The sequence below is a fragment of the Odocoileus virginianus genome, chromosome X, assembly GCF_023699985.2.
Source record: "Odocoileus virginianus isolate 20LAN1187 ecotype Illinois chromosome X, Ovbor_1.2, whole genome shotgun sequence".
NCBI classification, from domain to species: Eukaryota; Metazoa; Chordata; class Mammalia; order Artiodactyla; family Cervidae; genus Odocoileus; species Odocoileus virginianus.
Window position 1 is genome coordinate 12,560,617 of NC_069708.1, and position 21,370 is coordinate 12,581,986.

The 21,370-nt window shown below is 53.1% G+C and overlaps 1 protein-coding gene across 13 annotated transcripts in view; it reads right to left on the bottom strand.

The window, feature by feature from the left end:
* BCOR (BCL6 corepressor) overlaps positions 1-21,370 on the bottom strand; it is a 118,108-nt gene that overhangs the window by 17,533 nt on the left and 79,205 nt on the right. For 10 of the 13 annotated variants that reach the window (XM_070461931.1, XM_070461929.1, XM_070461924.1 and 7 more), the window contains exons 2-6: positions 8,469-8,594; positions 7,088-7,166; positions 3,321-6,164; positions 2,617-2,670; positions 1,951-2,137 (exon numbers count right to left, since the gene is read on the bottom strand). In XM_070461931.1, coding sequence (XP_070318032.1) covers positions 1,951-2,137; positions 2,617-2,670; positions 3,321-6,164; positions 7,088-7,166; positions 8,469-8,554 — 3,250 coding nt within the window. In that variant the 5' untranslated portion in view covers positions 8,555-8,594. Of the gene's footprint in view, positions 1-1,950; positions 2,138-2,616; positions 2,671-3,320; positions 6,165-7,087; positions 7,167-8,468; positions 8,595-20,537; positions 20,608-21,370 lie in introns of those variants that run through there. The other 3 variants (XM_070461930.1, XM_070461933.1, XM_020912735.2) reach the window with 2 other exon arrangements.

Genomic DNA, 21,370 nt, shown 5'->3' on the forward strand with positions numbered 1-21,370 from the left:
AAATAAAACTGAACTCAGCCACCCCTGCGATCATAAAGAACAGTGATCATAATAAATGAAAATCCTGGCCATTGTATTTTCAAGTTAATTCACTTTTTTTTGAACGAGCCACTTGCAAGCCCCACCATCTTAGAAGCAACTGGTCACTTTTCAGGGAGGGGTTACCTCAGGAGGGGGAAGGCAGACAGAGGCGTCTGGACCTCTTGTGACCCCAGCCCACCCCAAATCCCCACCCCAGCTCCCAGGTGCTCACTCTGTGGCTCTCAACCACACTGACACCCTTGGGAAGGACCCTCTGAGCCAGCATGGGCTCAAGATATGATGGTTTAAGGACAGGAAGGCCCATTAATTTCCAGTTGAATGGACTGAACACCTGCTGTGCTGTGGATTCGGAGGCGGCAGTAAGGACAATGGCTCCTTTAATTAGGTGAGCCTTCTCAACCAACTACAAACCACAAGTCTCCAGAAGGCAAATGGAGCTCCTCACTTTCCCCAACCCTCCTCCTGCCCTCCCATGGTGGCAGTGATTCAATGACTCACTGGACCATGTCCTGGGTGCTCCAGGAAGAGACCCATGCCCTGAGCTTGGAAGGGGTAGTGGGGGTGGGGGGTGGGGGGTTGGTGAGGCGGCTTTCCAAATCAACCGGGGCTCAGGCCCTGCTCCCCACCAGCCTTGTCTTGAGGCTCAGCAGGCAAGACAGGGAAGGACACGTTAACTTCTCTGGGAAGAAGGCTGGAGTGAAGCCATTGAGATGTGAGGGGCAGTGGCCACCCTGGGTCTGGCCATGTTATTGGAAAAAAGGGCAAGAAGACTCGAGGCCAGCTAACTTCCTGCTCCCTTCCTTCAGCTTCCCTCACCATACCCCCAGAACAGGCAGACCCCACCACCCCCCCACCCCGCCCTGAGAAGCACCCTTCTACGAGACCATGCAGAACAAGCCGGTCCTGGTGTGGCTCACCCAGAATCCTGGCCCGGAGATCCACGGCTGGCAAGGATGGTTAGACAGACCTGTTCTCTGAGCAGCCACCACCCAGACGTCGGGCCATCGGAAGCATATAGCTTCCTCTCAACTCCCTCAGCACTGGGAGCTGAATCACCCTGTTCCCACCCACAATGTCCAAGGACCCAGACCTCCCAAATGTGCCCACCACCCCCAACTGTCCTGTCTCAGGAGGATTTTGCACCCACCCTGTCCTTGATGTTCACCTCAATGCCCTCATTCACCATCACTGGTGAGGTCTCTGGGGTCTGGAGTGGGCTGCAGGCCCCAAGCATGCATACTGAAGAAAACAGGGAAAGACCTCCACCGGCTGCCAACATACCTCCTGAGCTCAGGAAGTCGAGAACACATCCCAAAGTCAACCCCAGTGGAGGAGCAGTGGTTGGGACAGCGGAGTGACTCAAGGCATGCCCTAGCTTTCTCTCCAATTCTGCCTCCGTAACATAAGACGCCCCCTGTCTAGTGGGGTGTGATAAACACCCCCCTTGTTTATCCCATGCCCTTGGAGTGTGCTTTCAACTCCTAATGGCTGCAAACAAACCTGCCACAGAAAATAACTATGCTCATCTTGCTGGTGCCTTCATCAGCCCTCATCCCATTTTAGCGCAACTTCTGCTTTCGGAGGGAGAATACAAGGACGCTCCATTTCCTACCAGAGGAGACCATCGCTATGGAAGGTCTGGCTCTGGCTGCAAATGTCATTCATTCCACTGCTACCAAAAACCCATACCCCTACATGCTATAAAATATTTGCTGCGCTTGAGGTCTTGCATTGCCATTCCTCTGCTCTATTGTATTACCCTGTTATTAACTATGGGACCAGTGTTTCTCTGGAAAAGGAGACACATCCCAGGAAACAATGTCTCATATGTGCCTCATGTATCAAACAGCCAAATCGCCCTGTTCTCACCAACATGGTACCACCCACAAGCCGCTGGGGTTCACTTACATCTCTCACTGTCGTTCTGGTCAGCAATGGCCTCCTCCAGGGTGACCGACTTTGGCTTTTTGTCCTGACTTCCTTTCAACCTTTCCCAGTCAGTGGGGCTGAATTTGCACACCTCGGAGTCCTTGGTTGGGGGGTGGCCACCTTCTCGCTCTTTCATCTCCAACTCTGAGAAGCGCATCATTGCACGCTAGGAAGAGAATGGAGATGGAAAAAAAAAAAAACAACACACCTTACCATCAAAGCTATTTCATTGGCCTTACCTTAAAGGAAAGTATTTTCTAAGAAAAGTTTGCCCAAAACCAACCACACTTTATGATACAACTTAGATATTTTAAAAGTTAATGATACAAATATAAGAGTGTCTATATGTTAAGCAGTCACACATTCTTTATTCATAAAGCCATATGTGTGTAGAGATATGCGGTGTGTATGTATAGCCATACATACACTGTGGCATAGAGACAGACATTCTCTTTTCGAAGGTAAATAAAACAAAACAGAAACACAACGCAAAGAAAGCAAAACAAAAACACAACAGAAAAGAAAACAAATGCACAATGAATAAAGACGACCATGGCCCACAAACTTCCCTTTGTATATTTGGAAATGAAATTTAACTCAAAAGGTTTATGTAAGATTCTAGTAATAAAAATTTGAAGAACTGACCTCACAGTAAGCAGCGGGTAGACATAAAATACTGTCCTCTTGTAATCCTTCCATCTATGTAATTAAAATGGGCACTCAATGGATCATTTAGATAACTTCATCCATTTTTATAAGCATAAACCAATTTTTTTCTTAACATTGCAAAACAATTTGGCTTTATTTAGCTTTTAATTAAAAGTAAAATATCTTAAGGAAATTCCTAGACAACATCTATCATTCACTAGCAAGTTAAATACATACTCTATCCCTTTAATCGAGGTTTTTGTTTTTTCCTTTTTTTGGTGAAAGAAAAACTGCACAAATCTCACAGACATGCGGCGGCTACACACCTCCACCAAGTATCACGTAAGGCATTCTAAGCAGTGCTGTTAGGTTTATTTGTTAACGTACAGTAAAGTAACGGCAGAGAAATCAAAGCAATTGATACGTCAATGTCATGCAGTATTTTAGACATCCTTTAAAACTTCCGTTATCAGCATTCAAGTGGAGTTTGCTTAAAATCCACAAGAATCCACTTATGTTCCCTTACTGGATACATTTCAAAAAATTATATTATCATAAACTTCATTAATCAAATCTGCCCGGTGTCCTGCTCTCTAGTACCCCCGCCCCCTTCCTTTTCGAACATTAAAAAAAATAAACAAAACAAAAAAAAAAAAAACTGACAACTGGTCAGGCTCTTGCAATTTGGGTGGGGGGCTCACCTGCAATGCCCGCTGCTCCCGGCTGAGCTGACTGGAATCGGCATACAGTTCGGTAGTGACGCACTTGAACCGGTCACCCACATAACCAGCGGAGTTGGCGATTCTCTTTGCCAGCTTAGATGGCTTTGGTTTCAGAACTTTGCCATCGGTTGATTCTGCCTCATCGGCTCCATCTTTGGTATAGGTGGGGGTGGCGTCCATGCTTGGTGGGGCACCGCCCACACAAAATGGTTTGGGTTCCTCTTGGGTTTTCCCGAAAGTGACCGCGGGGCCATCGCTCCCCGGGGTCGGCTCCAGGAACGGAGTGGAGACTGGCATTGCCAGGTTCTCCTTGTTGGTTCCCGCTGGAACATTCTCCTTGCTTAAGTTGAAAACCGACTGGCCCGGAGCCTGTTTGAAAGCATAGGTGTCGTGGAAGTCACCGATGCGCCCCAGCTCGTCTCTGAGGGAGATGAAATCCCGATGGGGCTGCAGGGCCGGCTCAGCCGGGGGTTTGCTGGGCTCAGCGCTCTGGCCGACACTCTCAGCTGTGAAGCTGGGTTTGGACGTGTTGGCTTCAGTTTTCGCATCGGGCTCTTCCCGGAGGAGGTCTACATAGACAAGCTTGTCACTCTTGACAACTGTCTTCCCTTGATTCCAGCTAGGGCTGGGCTTGAGGTTCTTGTCCGTGGGGACTTCTGGATGTAGCTTGGTGCCACTAGCTTCGAGTACCTCGGAAAACCGGTTTCGGAGGCTCGGGTCCTCGTAGCGGGCCCTCTCATGGGACCGGGACCTTCTTTCCGCTTTCTCCTCTTTAGTGATCTCAATGGGTGTGTGAGGTATCAACATGGGATGCACCATGCCCAACCCCAGCGCGTCCTGGTAGGTCATGAATTCTGGCCGGCCCGTGGGCAGCCCGTAGGGCAGTCCAGGCTTTGGGGCGAGGTGCCCAGGAAAGAGACTGCCGCTGGGCAACAACACCGGGTGAGGGTAGACGGGGCCTTTGCCATGCAAAGAGAGGGGACTTATGGCAATGCCCTCGGGTGCTGGGTAAGGGAGGTAACTCCTAGGGTAGGGAATTGGTGGGGACCTGAACGCCTCATTTGGAGAGAGAAATATTGAGCTTGGTGGCAGGCCGTTCTCATTTGCTTTGAAGCTTGGCTCTGGGTTGCTGGCTTTGGCGCCCTTGCTGCTGGTGCTGCCGCTGTGCTTGGCAGGCGTGGTCGGGGGCTGGCCCACGTGCTGGATGACGGACGGTGTGGTGTCTACAGAGGCTCTGCTGGTCTTGCTTCCATCGGCAGTGGCGTTTGGGGCTGGAGATGCAGAGGCCGGGCGGCCGGCACTGGACACTGAGCCAGACACGTTAGTGACCACGGTGTCGGTGGCACCCATGCGGGGACACGAAGAACTGCGCTGCTGCGGGAGGGCCCAGTCCAAGGCCTTGTTCTTCAGTGGCAGGCCTTTGCCACTGTTCTCTTCGTTAGGACTTGGCCCAGGCACCACCCAGGACGAGGGAGCCGTGCTAATGATCTCAGATCTATAGATAGCACAGCCGTTTCCTGGAGGAGATAGTGTTTCTTTCGGAATCTCACTTCCGGAGAGCACTAGGCCACTTCCAGCTCTGCTGTGAACCAGGACCGTGGGTGCCATCTTCTTCATGTGGTCAGCTTTGGAAGCGTCTACATCCACCACTTTAGAAGACAAGTCTAGTGGCTTATCGGTGACGTCTTTGGTAACCGTCTGCTTCTCCAACAGAGGAGGTGAGCTGCCATCCTTTCTGTCCTGACCCGCTGTCTTCCGAGTGTGCCCAGGAACTGGCTGGGCACTTTCGGCTCCCTCTGGAGCCTTTGGATACTTGCTGCTGCAGAGCCTGGCCGCGGGAAACTCACTGCTGACCGTCATGTATGGCTTTGACAGGGTGACAGAGGGTGAGGTGGAGATCCGGGCATAGTGCTTGTGGAATTCAGAGTAGGTATCTGCAGCAGGCTGGGAGGGAAGGTGGACTCGGGGTGAAGGCCGAGGCGAGGGGGGCAGCAGGAGAGCCGTGTCGCCTGGCAGGCCACTGGTGACCGCCTTGGCGGAGGGCACCCTAGGCTGTTTACTGTTCTGGATGTGGGGGTATGAGTGAGAATCAACTGGGTTCCCAGGACTGACACCCATCTTCCAGGGCAGGCTTTTGTCTGTGCAGTGGACCAGAGGCGGGATGGCTGGAGAGGCGGAAGGCGTCGAGAGCCTCATGGGGGAAGCCAGGGATGATGGGATGTGGGGACTGACGTAGTGAGGTGGCGGCAGGTAGAGAAATCGCTCCCCATTGGTGCAGACTGGCGAATACAGAGGCTGAGCCAGGCCGTATGACTGCTGAGGTAGCAAGGCCTTGTACATGTTCAGGGAATACTTATTTGGCGAGTCAAGGAAAGGGTAGATGGCTGGCGTGGCCCCCTCCATGTAGGGATTGACCCAGGGCAGCCGCAGGTAACTAGCACCATTGATGTTGAGCGGGCTCTGTTTGTCGCTGGCAGGCCTATCTAAGCCCAGAGTTTCTGCCGTGGGGACAGCACTTTTTTGTATTCCTGGTGGTGTTTTGTATATAGCACTGAAGCCATTCGGAGGCTTTCCAGAGACAGCGGAGGCCTCCACCGTCTCGGGTGTATTCGGTTTGAACTGCATCTCTGGGTTTCTTTCGGAAGAAAATCCCAGACCGCCTAAAGTGGTTGTGGCGGCCTCCCGCCCTTTCTCTGAGCCCAGTCCACACAAGCTAGAATAGACGATGTTTCCGGGGACACGCAGTCCTTCCCGGATCAGGCCAGTGCGGTCCATGCTCAGCGCTGCCAGGCCATCGATCCGATGGGCCGTGGTTGCGTCCACCTTCACACAAGAAGAATATGGGTGTTACCGAGGATGTGCCTCCAAAGCAGCCCATCCCAAAGAGAAACCGCAGACTAGCTTAGCAGGATATCAGCCTCAAGATCTGGGTGGAAAGGGTTTAAAAAGCAAGGCTTCACAAGGTCTGTGGCCCCCTCCCCCCTTATCCAGCACCCTCCTCTGCCTGCCTTCTCACCTTTGTCCGACTAGTATCCTGGAAGCATGTAAAATGATCCCTTTAGACTTGAGGCCCCTGCATTAATTCAGTCATCTATTAACTCTGGAAAATCCACCTTCTCAGCAAAAATTCTTCGCTGCAACTAAGGTGGTACCAACTCCACTGCTCTCAGCACCGACCTTGTGGGGTACAGACCTCGGACTCACCCTCCCTGGGTCTGGTCAGGATGAAGTGGGGTGATGTTCACTGGGGCTTTCCCAGATGTGGGGAGGCATTATTTAACATAACAAAAAAACCCCCACTTTCAGGGGGACAGAAAGGAACAGAAGACTTGAGCTGTCTCATTTCGAAATCAATAAAGAGGCCATGGGTCAAACTGCAGTTGTGTCTTTTGACTCCTTCTCCCTTGTGTCTGAAGATGGCTCTGTTTCATATTTTACTGGGAAGGTAAACCCTCAGAGTCTACTTGGAGGCGAGAAATTTCTCCATCTGGGAGCGCCGGTGGGGCACATAGCTTATCAAAGAAAAGGTGGTACGGACCCCACCAGTCACCAGGGTACGGGGGCAGAAATGGCAAGCGCGGCCAAGAAAGCAAGCCAGGAAGAAACCGGGTGAAGCCTTGTCCCACTGCCTAGGCTTTCTCCAGCAGCCCCCCAAAGGCCCTTTAATGGTATGCAAATGAATGCACGATTGATTACAGATCACTGATACTCAGATAGCACATCAACAGAAGCCATTAATCTCTTACCACGTTGTGGTTCAAGGGATTTTCTTCCCTTAGTTCCAGTCTGGCCTTTGAAGCGTCACCATCATTAACGGGAATTTTCCTATTTAAAAGGATACACCAACTTCGTGAAAGTATTCCTCACTTAATCTTTCATAGATTACCCCGGAACAGACCAGTTTCTAGAAAATCTATTTTCCCAACTACCCTTTAAAAAAAAAAAAAAAAAAATTCCTCCTCCATGGCCCATATTGAAAGTTGTCCCCAAATGGTGATTCAATGGGACTGGAAAAAAACCAAGGCAAGGCAAAGGAACGGGGTTAAGGTAGAAATTCTGCACAATCACGTCTCCCTCACGATTGTTTCTCCACACAGGCTGGGCAGGGCTGTCTGGGCCCTGCAGTCCGAACAGACCCTTATAAGCTCCACCTGAGGACAGGCGTGTGGGTACAACGGCCAAAGCCAAAGGGGCAGACCTGGAGGCTAAAGTCTATGGGCCAGTCATGTCAACCATTTCTGTGTTACCCAGGAGGACAGGTTCTCAAAACTTTTCCCCAAACAAAGTTAGGCACCCTGTCCTACAAAACTGGTTTCCATGGTGATAATGAAGCCATATTTGACAGCCTACATCAAAATGATGGGGGATACACACAAATATACAAATGTTAGCCACTCCAGGCTCCAGAGGAAGAGACCACACATCTGTGCCAGGCTGTTGCGGCTGCCCTGAGACTTGTTATCAGAGAGCATCGATAAAGAAAGTGCTTGATGCCAACTTCCAAATTCCCAGGATAAAACTCGCTGACAAACGGCAGAGCAAAGTTTCATCATTACCCCGAAGAGCAGCTTTAATTATCTACTGCTTAGCTGCCTCTACCCCACATTCCCAAATTACTGGTTAGGAAGCATAACAAAGCTGTTGGGTGACTGAAACCAGGAGCCGGTGGCCTCGCCAAACAGGCAGCAGAAGATCTGGAGAAACAGTGGGCCTTCCATGAAGTGAAGGGTGGCTTTTGCCCCATTTATTACTGAGCAAACTATTTGTTTTAAAAGCACATCGAATACCGATCCACCTGGGCCCACACTCCTGACATTTAGAGTTAAAGCAGCATATAGACTGGGATTAATTCTCCTTCATAAATATGAAATAATAAATTAAGGACGAAAGAGCACTGAAAGGCCGCTTTAGGGGCTAATCTCTTAAAGGGCGGCAATGCTTCGCTGAGCCAGGTTGCCTGTTAAAACTGTAAATCAAGGGCTGCCAGCTAGGCAGGAGATCTCCCCCCCCCCCACCACCCCCCTTTGGGCCCACTCTGGCTGTGAGGAGGTGAAGGGGGGCTCTGTTTAGGAGCCCCAGGGAAGGACCCACATGCTCCCCAGGCCACAGCCAGACCCACGCATTCACCTGTCGTCACTGATCCCACACATGCGGACCCTCTCGCTGTTCATCCAGCTGTGAACGTTCCCATACAGGGGGGTTGCTGAAAGCATGTCGTCTTCTTGGATAGCAGCTTCTCTTCAAACGTCTAGTCTGTTTAACAACAACAACAAAAATCCCAGGAGGTTGAATAAAAAAAGAGCCAAACGGGGAATGAGAGAAACCCTCTTTCTAGGCAAATTCATACAGAGTGTGGAACGCACACTCAGGAAGGCAGATCCTGCTTGGATGATCTACAGATGGCTGGGAGTGAAGGAGTACACCTGACCCAGGGGTTCAAGGAGGGGGATGGAACTTCCCTGGCAGGAGGCGCCAGGGATGTGGAGGATCCAGCACCTTGGGGCCCCATCAGTCAAGGTACAGCACACGGCACCCCGCACCTGCCATTCTCCCTTCCCCTTTCCCAGCCTTTGGAGAACACACTTGCATAGAAAGCGGATGGTGGGGGATCCTGCGGAGCCCCGCACTGATATTTTTCTTGGGACTGAAAGGATGGGGAAGAAAGGGTCAGAGGTGGTGGGGGCAGAATAAAAGGCACAGCAGTCCAGTGCGGCAGCCCAAACTACAACTCATTTCCAGGGATGTGGTGTACACGACTTACAGGTGGAGGGTTAAAAAGTGTCAGTGGGTTGGCAAGCCACCCCACCCGAGCCCTAGATTAGATTAAGCCCCAAACCCGGGTGGTTTTGCCTGGGTGGTTTGGCCTGGGAGCTGCAGAGGGAGGCGGCTGAGTAATTCAAAGACGCCTGCTCGCTGGGGACAAAAATCATTAGTGAGCGCAGAAGTCTTAGCAGCCCGGGCTGTTGGGCTCCGGCTGTGAGCCGCTGGCACTGGGGGAGCAGGCAAAAGCCACCCATTTCCCATCCACTGGGAAGGAGGAAGGGGGAGGCGGCACCTTCCCCCCTCCTTACCTTCTCTGCCCACCACCCCCACCCACATCACATTCTAGTTTGCTGCATGAGTGAAGGGTCAGGACAAGCTGCATTTTATTAACAGGATTATCACGGCGCGTGATTTATCCTCGTGCAGGATTTTAATTGCTCTTTGGAGGTTGAGCCGTTTCTTTTGACTGCGCTTCAGCCCATATCCTGCTGTTAAATGCTGGGTTAATAAGTAGGGGAGCCTTTAATGCCTGGGACCGATGGCCCTCGGCAATTCCCCCAGCTCGCACGCTGCCTTGTCCAGGCACCCCCCCCAGCCACAGCCTCCGTACACCGGGACCCAAACCTGAGTGTGAAATCCCTGGTGTGCAGCTCATGGGGGAACTTTTCTTTCTCCTCCCTCACACACCCACCCACACAGTTTCCGAAAGCCCAAATGTTCCCTAAGTCGACACATTTCCTTTGTTAGCAGGGAAAAATATGCAAATGATTGCTTTTACACTTCAGCACAGGGAGCTGACTGCCAGGTCGGTTGGGTGGGAGCCACTGGGACCGGGGAGCACCTGGGAGACCCCAATCCCAAAACCAGGCTATCCCTCTGCGTTTCTTTGTCCTAACTCGGGCTTTTGTCCACCAGCATCACTCATCGGCCCCTATACATAGAACACCGTCTGTTAATCGAGAGCCACGCGCGCAGACACACACCACGCATAGTTAGAGCTCAACAATAAAGCTGCGAGAGAGATGGCAATCTCCCTGTTGTGTCCGGCCTGGTGGGATCCTGGAGAGGCTATTTGTCTCAAAAGTGTCCCTTTCTTCAGACAGGCTGGGACATTTCCAGGGGGCTGGCTACAGCGCCCCAAAGACAGACTCAGTCGGATGCAGGCATTGAGGAAGGTTCTGTGGGGGTTCACAGGCCGTTCTTCTGTGTTCTGAACAAGCACATCAAACTGGGGGCAGGCCACCACAAGAGAAGTCTCACTCAACAGTGTGTCCCCTCTCTAATCCCTGCCACCCCTTCTAACAAAAGACAGGTCTCAATCTAGAAGGTGGAGCAACATTCCTCAGTGCAAGTGTCCTGGGCATATGGCTGCCACGGGAGGGCCATGCCATGCCATTCCCTGGCTGCGTGTCATGATGAAATTCGGACCTTACACCAAAGGGTCCCTCTATCAAACCCTTAAGAAAAGGATGAGGGGTAGAAGCGTGTGTGCCCTCGAAGCCCTGATCTGGTGTTCCAGTCTTCAAAAGTTACACCAGCTGCCTCCTAAGAGCTTCTGTTAGTTGTCACCTGGGGACAAGGACCTCTGAGCACCTGACTGAGGAAATAGGAAGGCTGTTGCCACAATCACCCTACTGAGCCCTTCCCCCACCCCCAGGGCCTGCAGCCCCCTTCCCTTGAAAGGGTTTTTCTTTGGAAAGGGCAGCCTGGATTTAGCAGGTGAGGTGGACACAGTTTAGAAGAGACAACCTGGAATCACAGAGTGCTTTAAAAGCTCCTCCCCCGCTCCAGGTCTCGTCTGGTTCGCAGTATTAATACTGCACAGATAAACAACATCCTGCGTCAGAATGAAGTGTTCTGACCAGCACAGGATTCACATAGAGGGCTGAGGCCCAGAGCATGGTCCAGTGTCACAGGGGTGGGGGTGAGAGGAAGAGGGGTGAGGCCCAGTACTGGATCCTGCTGACTACACCTACACACACATACACACACACACACACACACACACACACACACACACACACACACACACACACTCTCTCTCTCTCTCTCTCTCTCTCTCTCTCTCTCTCTCTCTCTCTCTCTTATAATCTTTAGCTGCCCCATGAACTTTTTGTGAACTGTTTAAAAGTGGAGGTCTGTTGAACAAACAGCGGCGCCACTGCCAGCCATAATTTCATTGCAACGAGCTAAAGACTTTTAACTCTTCAGGTTCCTGGCCAAAGATGGAGCTGCGTGGAAAGGGCCACCGGGCCAGGGCCCTGCCTGGCGCGAGGCCCTTCTCCAGAGTGACAGCCCACATCCTGTGCAAAGGCCAGACTGCTTACACCCCCCATCACTGAAGGACGCCCCCCTCATCTCTCTGAGATGGAGAACTGACGAAAGGGATCTTGGGGGTAAGGGACACATAGACGGGGGCAGATAGACAGTCATACTCAGCCCACTCCACTTTTAGAAAGGGCTACTGAAATTGTTGGAGAGGTGGGGTCTCTCTTTTTAACCGAGGAAAAGTTCTTCAAAAGTGACTTCCCTGACCCTTGGCTGTGGGTCACGGTGAAGGGGGCAAACGATGTGATCTGGATGACAAATAGAGCAGAGACTGTGCTGCTATACATAAGATGTGCATTCCCCCTTATTTCTCAATGACCACCCCCACCCCACCCCGGCCTGGTCTTCCACAGGCAGGCTATGCTTCTGGCAGTGCCAAGATGTGTGAAGTCAGTCATGAAAAGCACTTTACAAGCACCAACCTGTTTCCAGGGCAAGCTGCTAAGCTATATACCTTGGCTCTGGGTTTTAACCCTTTTTTCCAGTAGAGGAGAGAAGGGGGCAAGGATGCCGGAGAGGGATAAAGAGGGAAGGTGGCTCAGAGAAGGGGTCAGCCTGGGAGACGAGAATGTCTGGTTTCTGGAAGAACAGACAGGAATTGTGGTGGCTGCCCGCTGAACACCCAGCTCTGGGAGAGACAGCCACCCTGCGTGGAGGTCCCTCTGGCTTTGCGTCTAAATGCAAGCATAGGAGAGCTTGAGTCTCCCTCAACAGACTTGGGCGCTCATCTGCTCTAGGAGCCAAGTTATGATTACCCCCAGCCCGGCCTGGACACTGGGGAGAAGAGCCTGATTGGCAGAAAGAGGTCAGAGGGACTACGATTAGGAGCTGTCACCTCCACCTTGGCATCCTTGAGTAGGGGCACCTTGGCACTCTGTGAAAAGACACATGGGGGAACACGGGCTCTGAGCTGCACCCCACCACCACTGGTCTGCCAAATCCTGCCATGAAGATACCATTATGGGCAGAGGAAAAGGAGATAATTTTTTTTTTTCCTTTAAGGCCGAGTTCCCCTGGCAGACAACAGACAGGGTGCAAAGGAAGGAGCCGTGGCTGTTGGGAGGCCAGCCTGAGTGCAGGGAGGGGGGCAGTGCTGGGCCACTCTTGGCACCTCTCCTTTCTCTCCACCCCGCTCCTCCTGGCACCGGGCCACTTTCCACTGCCTCCGCCCTCGAGGCGGCGGATGGATTGGTTCAAGTCTGCACATCAAGCTTGTCAAGTGGCACCGACAAAATGCGAAGCAGCACCACCAGACTGGCCCCACTCCATGCCACCACCACCAGTGCCCCTTCCCAGGGCCTCGCTCACTAGGCACCCCTTAACCCATCAGGCACTTCACCAGTTAGTGGCCAAGGAGGCCTGGATAGGTTTGAAAGAGCACCTGGTCCAGAAGACCGAGTGGACATCAGGGACCCCAGGCAGCATGCTGTGTGCCACGGTCATCCATGGGTTGGGGACCCTTGTGGGGAAAGGGACTCTCTCACTGTGGGGCCGATTCTCCGTGGAGGATGCGTTGAGAGCACAATCACCACTGCCTCCCCGCTCTCTCGTTCACAGCCTGTCTCTGGGCAGGTGGCTGAACCTCTTCAACCTCGGTGCCCTCATCTGTAAATATTTGGCAACTTGTTTTCCAGAGGATTAAACTGCACTCAGGACTTGAGTTCTGCCTGGCAATAGCTGGTGCAGGCCCCATCTAATGCCATTAAGCAGCATCTAACTCCACTAAACATACTATGTAACAAACCAACCCCCAGAATGGCTGCAGGGTTCCTTTGTGACAGTGGGGAGGCTGAGGAACGGACACAGAGGGGCCAGGGAAGGGTGACCTTCAGCAGGGCAAGGGGCTTTCATGGAAGCTCGCAGCACAGGAACCCTTCCTGGGGCTGCTCCAAGCCCAGACTGAGTCACGCACAGGCACTTCTCTATGGGTGTCAAGGAAGGGAGGGGTGAAGAAGTTCCTATTTTAGGATGGGGGGCTGCTTGGATGTGGGAGCTGAGAAAAAGTGGTCCGGGGTGTGAGGCGTTGGGGTGAGTCCTCCTGGGCTATTTTCCCCAGTGTGTGTAACGGTGGGGAGAGGGGAACCCCAAGGATGCCACCCAGGTCAGGGGAAGGTTGCAGGTTTCCAGGGCTATGGTGGAAGGAGGTCGCTGGCTGGGTCCTCCAGCCTGTACAGGGGTGCTGAAGTTGGGGTTGGGGGGGAATGGGAGGAGTGATCCTGCCTGCCAAGGTGATATCTCTCTGTGCACCCTGCAAGTCGGGGCCTCCTGGGGCATCCCCACTCCCGCCCCAGGTTTTGCATTAGTAACTGCTGAGGGCTAGCAATGGGGAGTGGGGGGGCGGGGAGAACGAGAAACTCGCGGCAGGCCCTGACCTGCAGCACCCAGCACCCAGCACCTTCCCTGCCTTCCCCCAGGGAGCTGGGGATAGAGCCACTCAGGGCAGTCAGGAGTGAACTTGGCCGGCGGCGGCAGCGGGTGGGGGAGGGGCGCCCCCTCCCGTGTCTCGCTCGGCCCGATCGGTCGGCAACAAAGGGATTTTCTCTCCCACCGCACACACACCCCCGTGTGGCTGCGGGCTCCTCCTCGCAGCTCCTCTGCCAGGTCCCCGCGCGAGGCAGCGGCCAGCACACATCCCCGCCCTCGGCCCCCGCCCGACCTTCCAGGAACTCCAGCTCTCTCCACCAGCCCTCTGAGACCCCCGTTCACACCTTGCGTGTGCACATCTCTGGGCTCTCCCTTTCCCAGGCGCCTGCCACTGAATCTCGACAAAAAGCAACTTTGGGTGGGTGCACGGAGAACCCAGAATGTGCAGTGGAGCTCACCAGGGGACTGGGCACTGGAGAGCCCTGCGGCCATCGGCCTGGGCTTCCTTTGGCCAGTCTGGAGTGTTGCTCTCCATGGATGCTTCCCCCGCCTCCACCTCCCCTGACTGAAAGATGCAAGCCAAGTGTAGCCAACTGTAAAAGGGGGCTGGGGGCTTGAGGAGTAGGGGGGGACCAGCAAGGATCAACCTGGAGAGCTGCTGCCAAACCAGGACTGCTGCCCGCCACACACTCCCTTTCCCACAGAGCAGAGCCATGCCCACCCCCACCCCCCCCTTCGGCTTGCGGAACTTCCCCTTCTCCCCTGAAGCCATGCCTTGGCCTTTTGTCCCTTTCACTTTCTTTCACGGTGGTGCCACACACAACAACCACGTGTGTATGCAAGAGGGGGCCCCACTTGGAAGCGGGTGTCCCCCCACAGGAGGCAGCAGCCCAGGACAGGAAACCTAGGTTGAACGCAATCAATCACCCTTATTCCTCTCCTTCTGCCAATCCACACCCCTCCCCCACCCCACACCCCCTCCGGTGGGGTCCCTACAGGGCTGGGTTCCCAGCTGGAGTCTCCCCCAACCTGGAGGCAAATGCAGAAGAACCGATCCATAAGGTATTAACAGCAGCTATCATTAGTACACACAGGAAGCACAAAGGAACTTTTTACGAATAAAAGATGCAGAAAACACAGGGTCCTGCAGTCTGCACCCGGATTCCCTGCTGATTGTGTGCCGCCTAGGAGTCCTGGGAAGGCTGGGGATGAGGGTCAAGGGAGGACAGGGGCTCCCACTTTTTTAACAAGGAACAATAGGAACCCCATGTCTGCTACTCAATCTTGGAACCTGGAACACCCCAAACAAAGCTGTGGGAAAACTGCAGTAGACATGGGGGCCCGTGAATTTTTGTAGCTGTTCAGAGCTTAATTACTCCTCCTTGATCCGTGGGACTAGACACGACACCGCCAAGGTTAAAATGCCCCGAACAGCGCCGAGCAGATGTGAGCGAGCTGGCAGACGCGCAAATGAGGCCTGCCTCGGAGCACGATAACAAGTGACTAATACATTGCATATCGTTGAAAGAAAATTATTTTTCTCTAATTTGCATTTGCTTGGGGGAAAAAAAAAAGCCAACCAGAGTCCCTCCTCACAAGCACGAGTCTAATCCTGGAAATACAGCCCGGCTGCTTTAAGAGAGCTGGAAGGAGGGAAAGACTGCCAGTGTTTTGGCGTTGCAGGCTTGTTTATCTTTCCGCCTTTCCTCCAAGGCGAAACTCGTTTTGCAAGCAACATTCCTACAGAAAATGGCACACGTCATAAAAAGAGACCAATTTATAGAACTGGCACCGAAGTTCATGTATCATTCCAGAAGTATCTCCCAGCTCCCCACTAGGGAACCCAACTAGATGTAGAAGTCCACATTGTAACTCCAAGCGGGGGGGTGGGGGGGGTAGGTTTGGAGATGGGGGGGCTGAAATCATCATTTGCAGATATCCTGAAAGCTATACACCCAGGGGGCCAAAGTCACACAGAAGGGCAGGATATAGAATTAAGTCAGCTCTGAATGATCCTCCAGAGCCCCAAAGACTTCAACCTTGAGGCTGGGGTGGGGAGGAGCGGTTTTTATACTCAGCTGGCCCCAGGACAGCCCAAGGGCAGGCCCAGCCTCCTGACCATCCATGCCCCTTGCCAGCTTGGGCTCCAGAACCAGCCCCTAGCAGGACGGGGGGTGGGGGGGGAGAGATGGCCGCCACCCACCAACTGTTCTGCCTCCCACCCTGGCGCCTCCCCGCACTGCCTGGCAGAGGACCAGGAACTCAGAGAAGGCCTGTGGCTGTGGGCATCTATCTAGTTGATTAAGTCACAGAGTGGGTGGCACTGTGGGCAGACCTGAAGACAGTGGCGTCCTGCAGCTTAGAGGCAAGTGCACGCTTAAAACAGAGGAGAAGGCAAAGAGACGTGGGTAATCCAAAGCTTTGGGTCCTGAACCTACACACACTGGTGTTGCCAATCCAGGAAACAGGGCCCAGTGCATAGAACACAGCAGCCGCCTGTCTCTCGAACTTGTCTGAATAACAGGGCCATTTCAGAGGAAGAACAACGGCCTTCAGAGCCTCTGCAATTTCCAGAAAGCCTTCAGTTAATAATACATTCTTTCCAACAGGCTTGCTTTAGGGCGGAAAGTTATTTTCCCAAATCTTAACAACCCGGTCACAAGCCGCTGAGGCCCCAGGCCCCAGGCAACCCCTCCAGACAGCTGACACTCATGACCCTGTGGGCCTTCTCCTGCCACCTCTGCCTAACAAGTTCCCTAAACCACAAAACGCCAACCAGTGCGCCCCGTCCACCCAGGTCCCGGGAGCCAGAGGGCCATGTGTCCGCGGGGTGGGGATGGGGCGCCGCCGCCGAGGCCTGTCTCGCCTTGCATCCGAGGACGCCCCGGCCAGCAAGTGGCGGCCACCTCTGCGGCTTTCCGTGGGCCTGCATAGTGCGCGCTTTGTGTGAGCGCCGGGGAGGCACAGCGCTGCCCCTGCACCAACAGCTGTCACATTATTTGCACTCGCTGTAAACAGCCTTCACATTCCCCCCTTACCACATAGTTAAAGCCAGACTAACAATCCACAGTTAGAGATCAAACCAACAACAGCAGTATTGTGTCTGCCTTCGCACCAAGCCCAGCAGCTGGCAGGTTTCTCCGGAACAAGGGGGACCCCCCCTTCCCCCCAACCCCTCCGGGCTCCAGCCCAGGCTGGCCAAGGCAGTGCTGCGTGTGTCGCTGCTGATTGTTAAAGCAAGAGAACACAGCCATTTCGAGCCGAGTTCGGTGGGGTTCACCGGCTCTCTCTCAGAGTTTCCTCCGCCAGCTAGTGGCTCGGGGCAGCCCCCCCTCCCCCATCTCCTCCGCTGGGACTAAAGGTTGTTCAGACTCCCAGATTCTGCTCAGCAAAGCGTGGGCCAGCTTGGGGTCCTGCAGCCCTCTCTACCGTGTCCCAGAGGAAAGGCAGCTTGGCCCCGTCTGCAGCTCACAGCCCCCTTGTGTTTCTGGAAAACTGTCCAAGCCCCTGAATCCTGACTGGTCGCCCCACTGATCAGAATGTCTCCTTTATGATTTTTGGTTAAGTCGAACATTTCCATAATTGTCATTATTAGCGCAAATTACACGCCTAATCGGTCCTTAAATAGATTTTAATTAAATAATCATACAAGGCTCATTTTATGACTTAAGAAAGGCATTACTTTTCGTTATAAACTTTCTACCAGGATATAGAATAAGGATAGCAGACAAACACTTAGTCTGTGAAAAGCAACAATAACTGATGGGCATCGTACTGGGAGGTCAGACCCGGCCTCACACCTGGAATCAAAGTGCAGACTAGACACACCACATATGCCCAACTTTCCTCCTCCAAAGCATGACTCTGTCTTCTCTTTGGGGCCAGACGAAAGGAACCCCAAATGCTCTTTTTGTCCCTGCCCGTCTAGAGCCCACTCCTCACCACCCCCATCTGTTTTCCACCCCTCGGTCCGTTGAGAGCCACAGTGGAAAGCAGGCAGGCTGTGCTTGTTAAATGCTGTGTAAAATGCTGTTAATAAAATAATAAATACAAAGGATGGAGGCTGCTGGTTCCATGGGTGTTTTGACTGGAAATGCCTTGGCACTTGTCATGTGTTTATGGGAGGGCAGACAACTCGAGGATTTACATAGTTTGGACATTTCTGTACTTCATTTATTCTTTCTTAAATGACGTAGGCCTAGAGCTATTTCAAGTTTGCCTTTGTACAGAACTGTTAAATGCCTAAGAGTTTCTCCAATTAAACCAAGTTTTAAATCAGACCCAAGGCTGGAACGGACTGACTCGCCCCACTCCACCCCTCAGCCCGAGGCTGGAGAAAACAAACAGACCCTCCACAACAATCCCCTGGCCTTGCTCTCCCCACCTTCATCACTTACCCACCTCCACAGAGGGGGTGGGGGGCAATGCACCTAAGGGTAAAGGTTAAGTTGTCTTCAGAATTACAGGCAAGGCCCTGGCTACACACTCTGGAAAGCACTGTAGTTGGGCACATCCTGGCAATACTCTAACCTCTAAAATAGTGAGCTAAGATGGGGGGAAAACTGCTGGCCTGGTAAAACCCACTGTTCGCAAAACAATGTCAGCAAAGGCTGGGAGGCATTCTTTAGAGAGGGACCAGGGATTCATGCCTACTGAAGCTCTTTCAGCACAAAGGCTTTTAGGGGAAGAAGGGAAAAGGGGGGGTGGCTGGGGGTGGGGGAGAGAAAGGGAGGGCTCCTGTTTCAGAGCAGGCATCCCCAGAGAGTCAAGAACCAAGTGTAGCTTCAATCAAACGCTGACTTCCCCTCTGGGAGTCGAGTAGGAAACCTGATCACAGTAGCTTACTACCGGCCTGGATCCATACAGGTCTGGTTTTCTTCTCATGCTAGTAATTTTTTTAAATACATATCGATATAAAAGAAGCAATCCCTGGCAGACTTTATTGAAAACCACACTGAGACCTCATAACATCCGGACTTAATCCCTATCAAACAAACCACAGCACCTCTGGCCTCTACAGCAGGCCAGATCCTCTCACCTCTTCCCACCAGGTCTCTCGTCCAGCTGTTGCTGTTCCCTCCCCCAAAAGAATGAGGGGGAGGACTAGCCAAAGAGCACCTAGATACTGGTTCTGGAATCAATTCCTAACCATAAAAATGATCCCACTCGGGTGGGGGGGGGGAGAGAAAAAAAAGGAAAAACCAGCCTTTTCATATGGAATCCTTTAAACAGAATGTAAAGAACTGTAACAAAGGGAAAGAGGAACCCACCAAGGCAGACCTGGAGAAAAAGCCTCAGGAACACCCTTGGAGGGGAGCTTAACCTGCAGGTTGGTCCTCTCCAAGGATGGCCTAAGCTGGGGGGGGGGGGGGGGGTTGTCCTCAGGGGCTGGAGGAAATGGAGAAGCAACCTATAGGAACCTGACCAGTCATTCAAAGCAATTACTAATCCTCAGGGCCTACTACGTGCCCAGTAGTCTTCTTTGATCCTAAAGGTGGATAATTATTCCCAGTCTTACAAATGAAGAAACTTACTGAGGCTCAGAGGCCATAAATAACTTGCCCCCAAGGTCACACAGCTAGTAAAAATGGGCCACGGTCAAACTCAGTCCTGGAGTTGCGGAGAGGAGCCAAGTATTGGTCAAACCATGCCATTCGGAATTCCCAAGAAGTTCGGAAAGCTTTCTTAGCCCTTTTACTCCAATACAGGGTAAAAGGATTGCACTCAGCACCTAGGAAACTCGGTCTACCAAGAGCCTGCATCCTAGTTTCTCCTACACTGAGAAATATCTCGGTCCATATGCAGTCTTTCCACTGACATCCTACACATTGCCCTGCACTGGAACACCCCAGTGTGAGGCCAGGGATCCCCACAAAGCTCCACACTCCCCTCCTCCAAGAGACCGGAACAGGCAGCAGACAGTGGGCGCTACTCTCTGGTCTCTGTAAGAAGTGCTGGCACCTGGAACTAGAGCTAGGCTTGCCACTTTAGTCTTACCACATGGGGCAATAAATCAAGTTATCTAGGCAGAGCAAAAGACGTTTGGAAAGAGTGCCTACCTTTCTACCTACCTTTCCTAGGGACCCGAGGACCAAAGTGGGCTGGGGAGGGAACTGAGGGGGAAGCGGCCAAGTCCCAAGTCCCAGCTGGCGGCCGGGGTTATCTTTTCCTTGCCCAACTTCTCATCCCAGAAGCGCAGTGTCAGCGTTCAGCATCCCCTTCCCACCCCATCCTCAATTTCCGGGTCTGTCCCGGGCTTTCAGACGCTCCGGGAACTCTCCACACCCGTTGCCACAGATGCGGCCGGCTTCAGGACCGAGGGCCGTCTCCAGCTCGGCTCGGTGGGAAGGTGAACAGGCAGGAGCGCCGGACACTCAGCCGCCCCTGTGGCTTAGGAGGTGGCTGCTCCAGAGGCCGAGGCTCCGGATGTGCGAAATGGCTCCAGGAGCCCCTGGGGCGGGCCAGAGCCTCGGCCAAGGGAAGGATCGAGGCGATGGCGGCGCCGGGTCCTCACCCCTCTAGCCAGCCGAACACGCCCCGGCGGCCCGGCCGGCCCTGGCTCCCGGCCAGTGGCTTTCTCTCTTTTTTAAACTTTCCGGCCTTGGCGATAACTGCCAATCGGGGCAGGATTTCCAGCCCCCGCCTTCCCTCCTCCACCTTCTCCGTGTAGGCCCTTCCAACCTCCAGGGAGACGACCCCCGGCCCCGCCAGACCATCCCCAGTCCCCGCCACTTGGGCCACCTGGAGAAAGCTTCCGGAAGAGATCGGCGTCGGGCCGAGTCTGGGGCTGGTCCGGGGAGGACGTCCCGCAGTTTTCAACGGTCCGAACCTGACCGCGGCGTCGCGCGCGGGTGCAGAGCCGCCCCGTTATAGAACTCTCAGAAAGACCTGACGGTTGGGGGACGGGGGGGAGGTTAAAGGCCTGCCTTTACAAAAATTTTTAACGCTTCAGATGCAAGAATTTTGCTTGTCCTTGGGTATGGCTGTGAGCGCTCAGGTAGAACAAAAGAAATGAGGGGTGCCGGAAACGGTTCGCGAAGACCCCTATAGCCCTATAAACCTCTCTCCCCCCTAGCAGTTACTATTAGCATTAAAAGACCCCAGTGCCTTCAATGCAATAGTGCCGGTTTATAACTTTTCCCCCGCTGGGTCCCCATACCCTAAACAAGCCCCCTCCTCATTTTGAAATCACCAGAGGAAAGACAGCTCCCAACCCTCTGAGGTTCCAAAGCTTCTCACCTGGTCTGCCCCTGGCACCCTGACCTGACTCACCCCCATCCCCCCAGGAGTTTCTCCGGTTTGCACCTAGACAATAAATTTAGTTTAATTTAGCTTCCGGTCTTTAATTTTAGCAGGTCTCCTTTTTGCATGCAAATCAATATGGCAATTACCATCTAAAAGCTCGCCCAGCCCCGGGTCAATGTAAATTGATCATTGTCCGCCTTCCACAAAATAACACCGGGAGTCTGTGGTGCATAATGAGATTATACTGGAAACTGTCTTTTAGATCACAAATTATATTTTATGCTGTCAGGATCTTCTCCTAGCGGACTTCCCCGCTAATCACGGGGCGC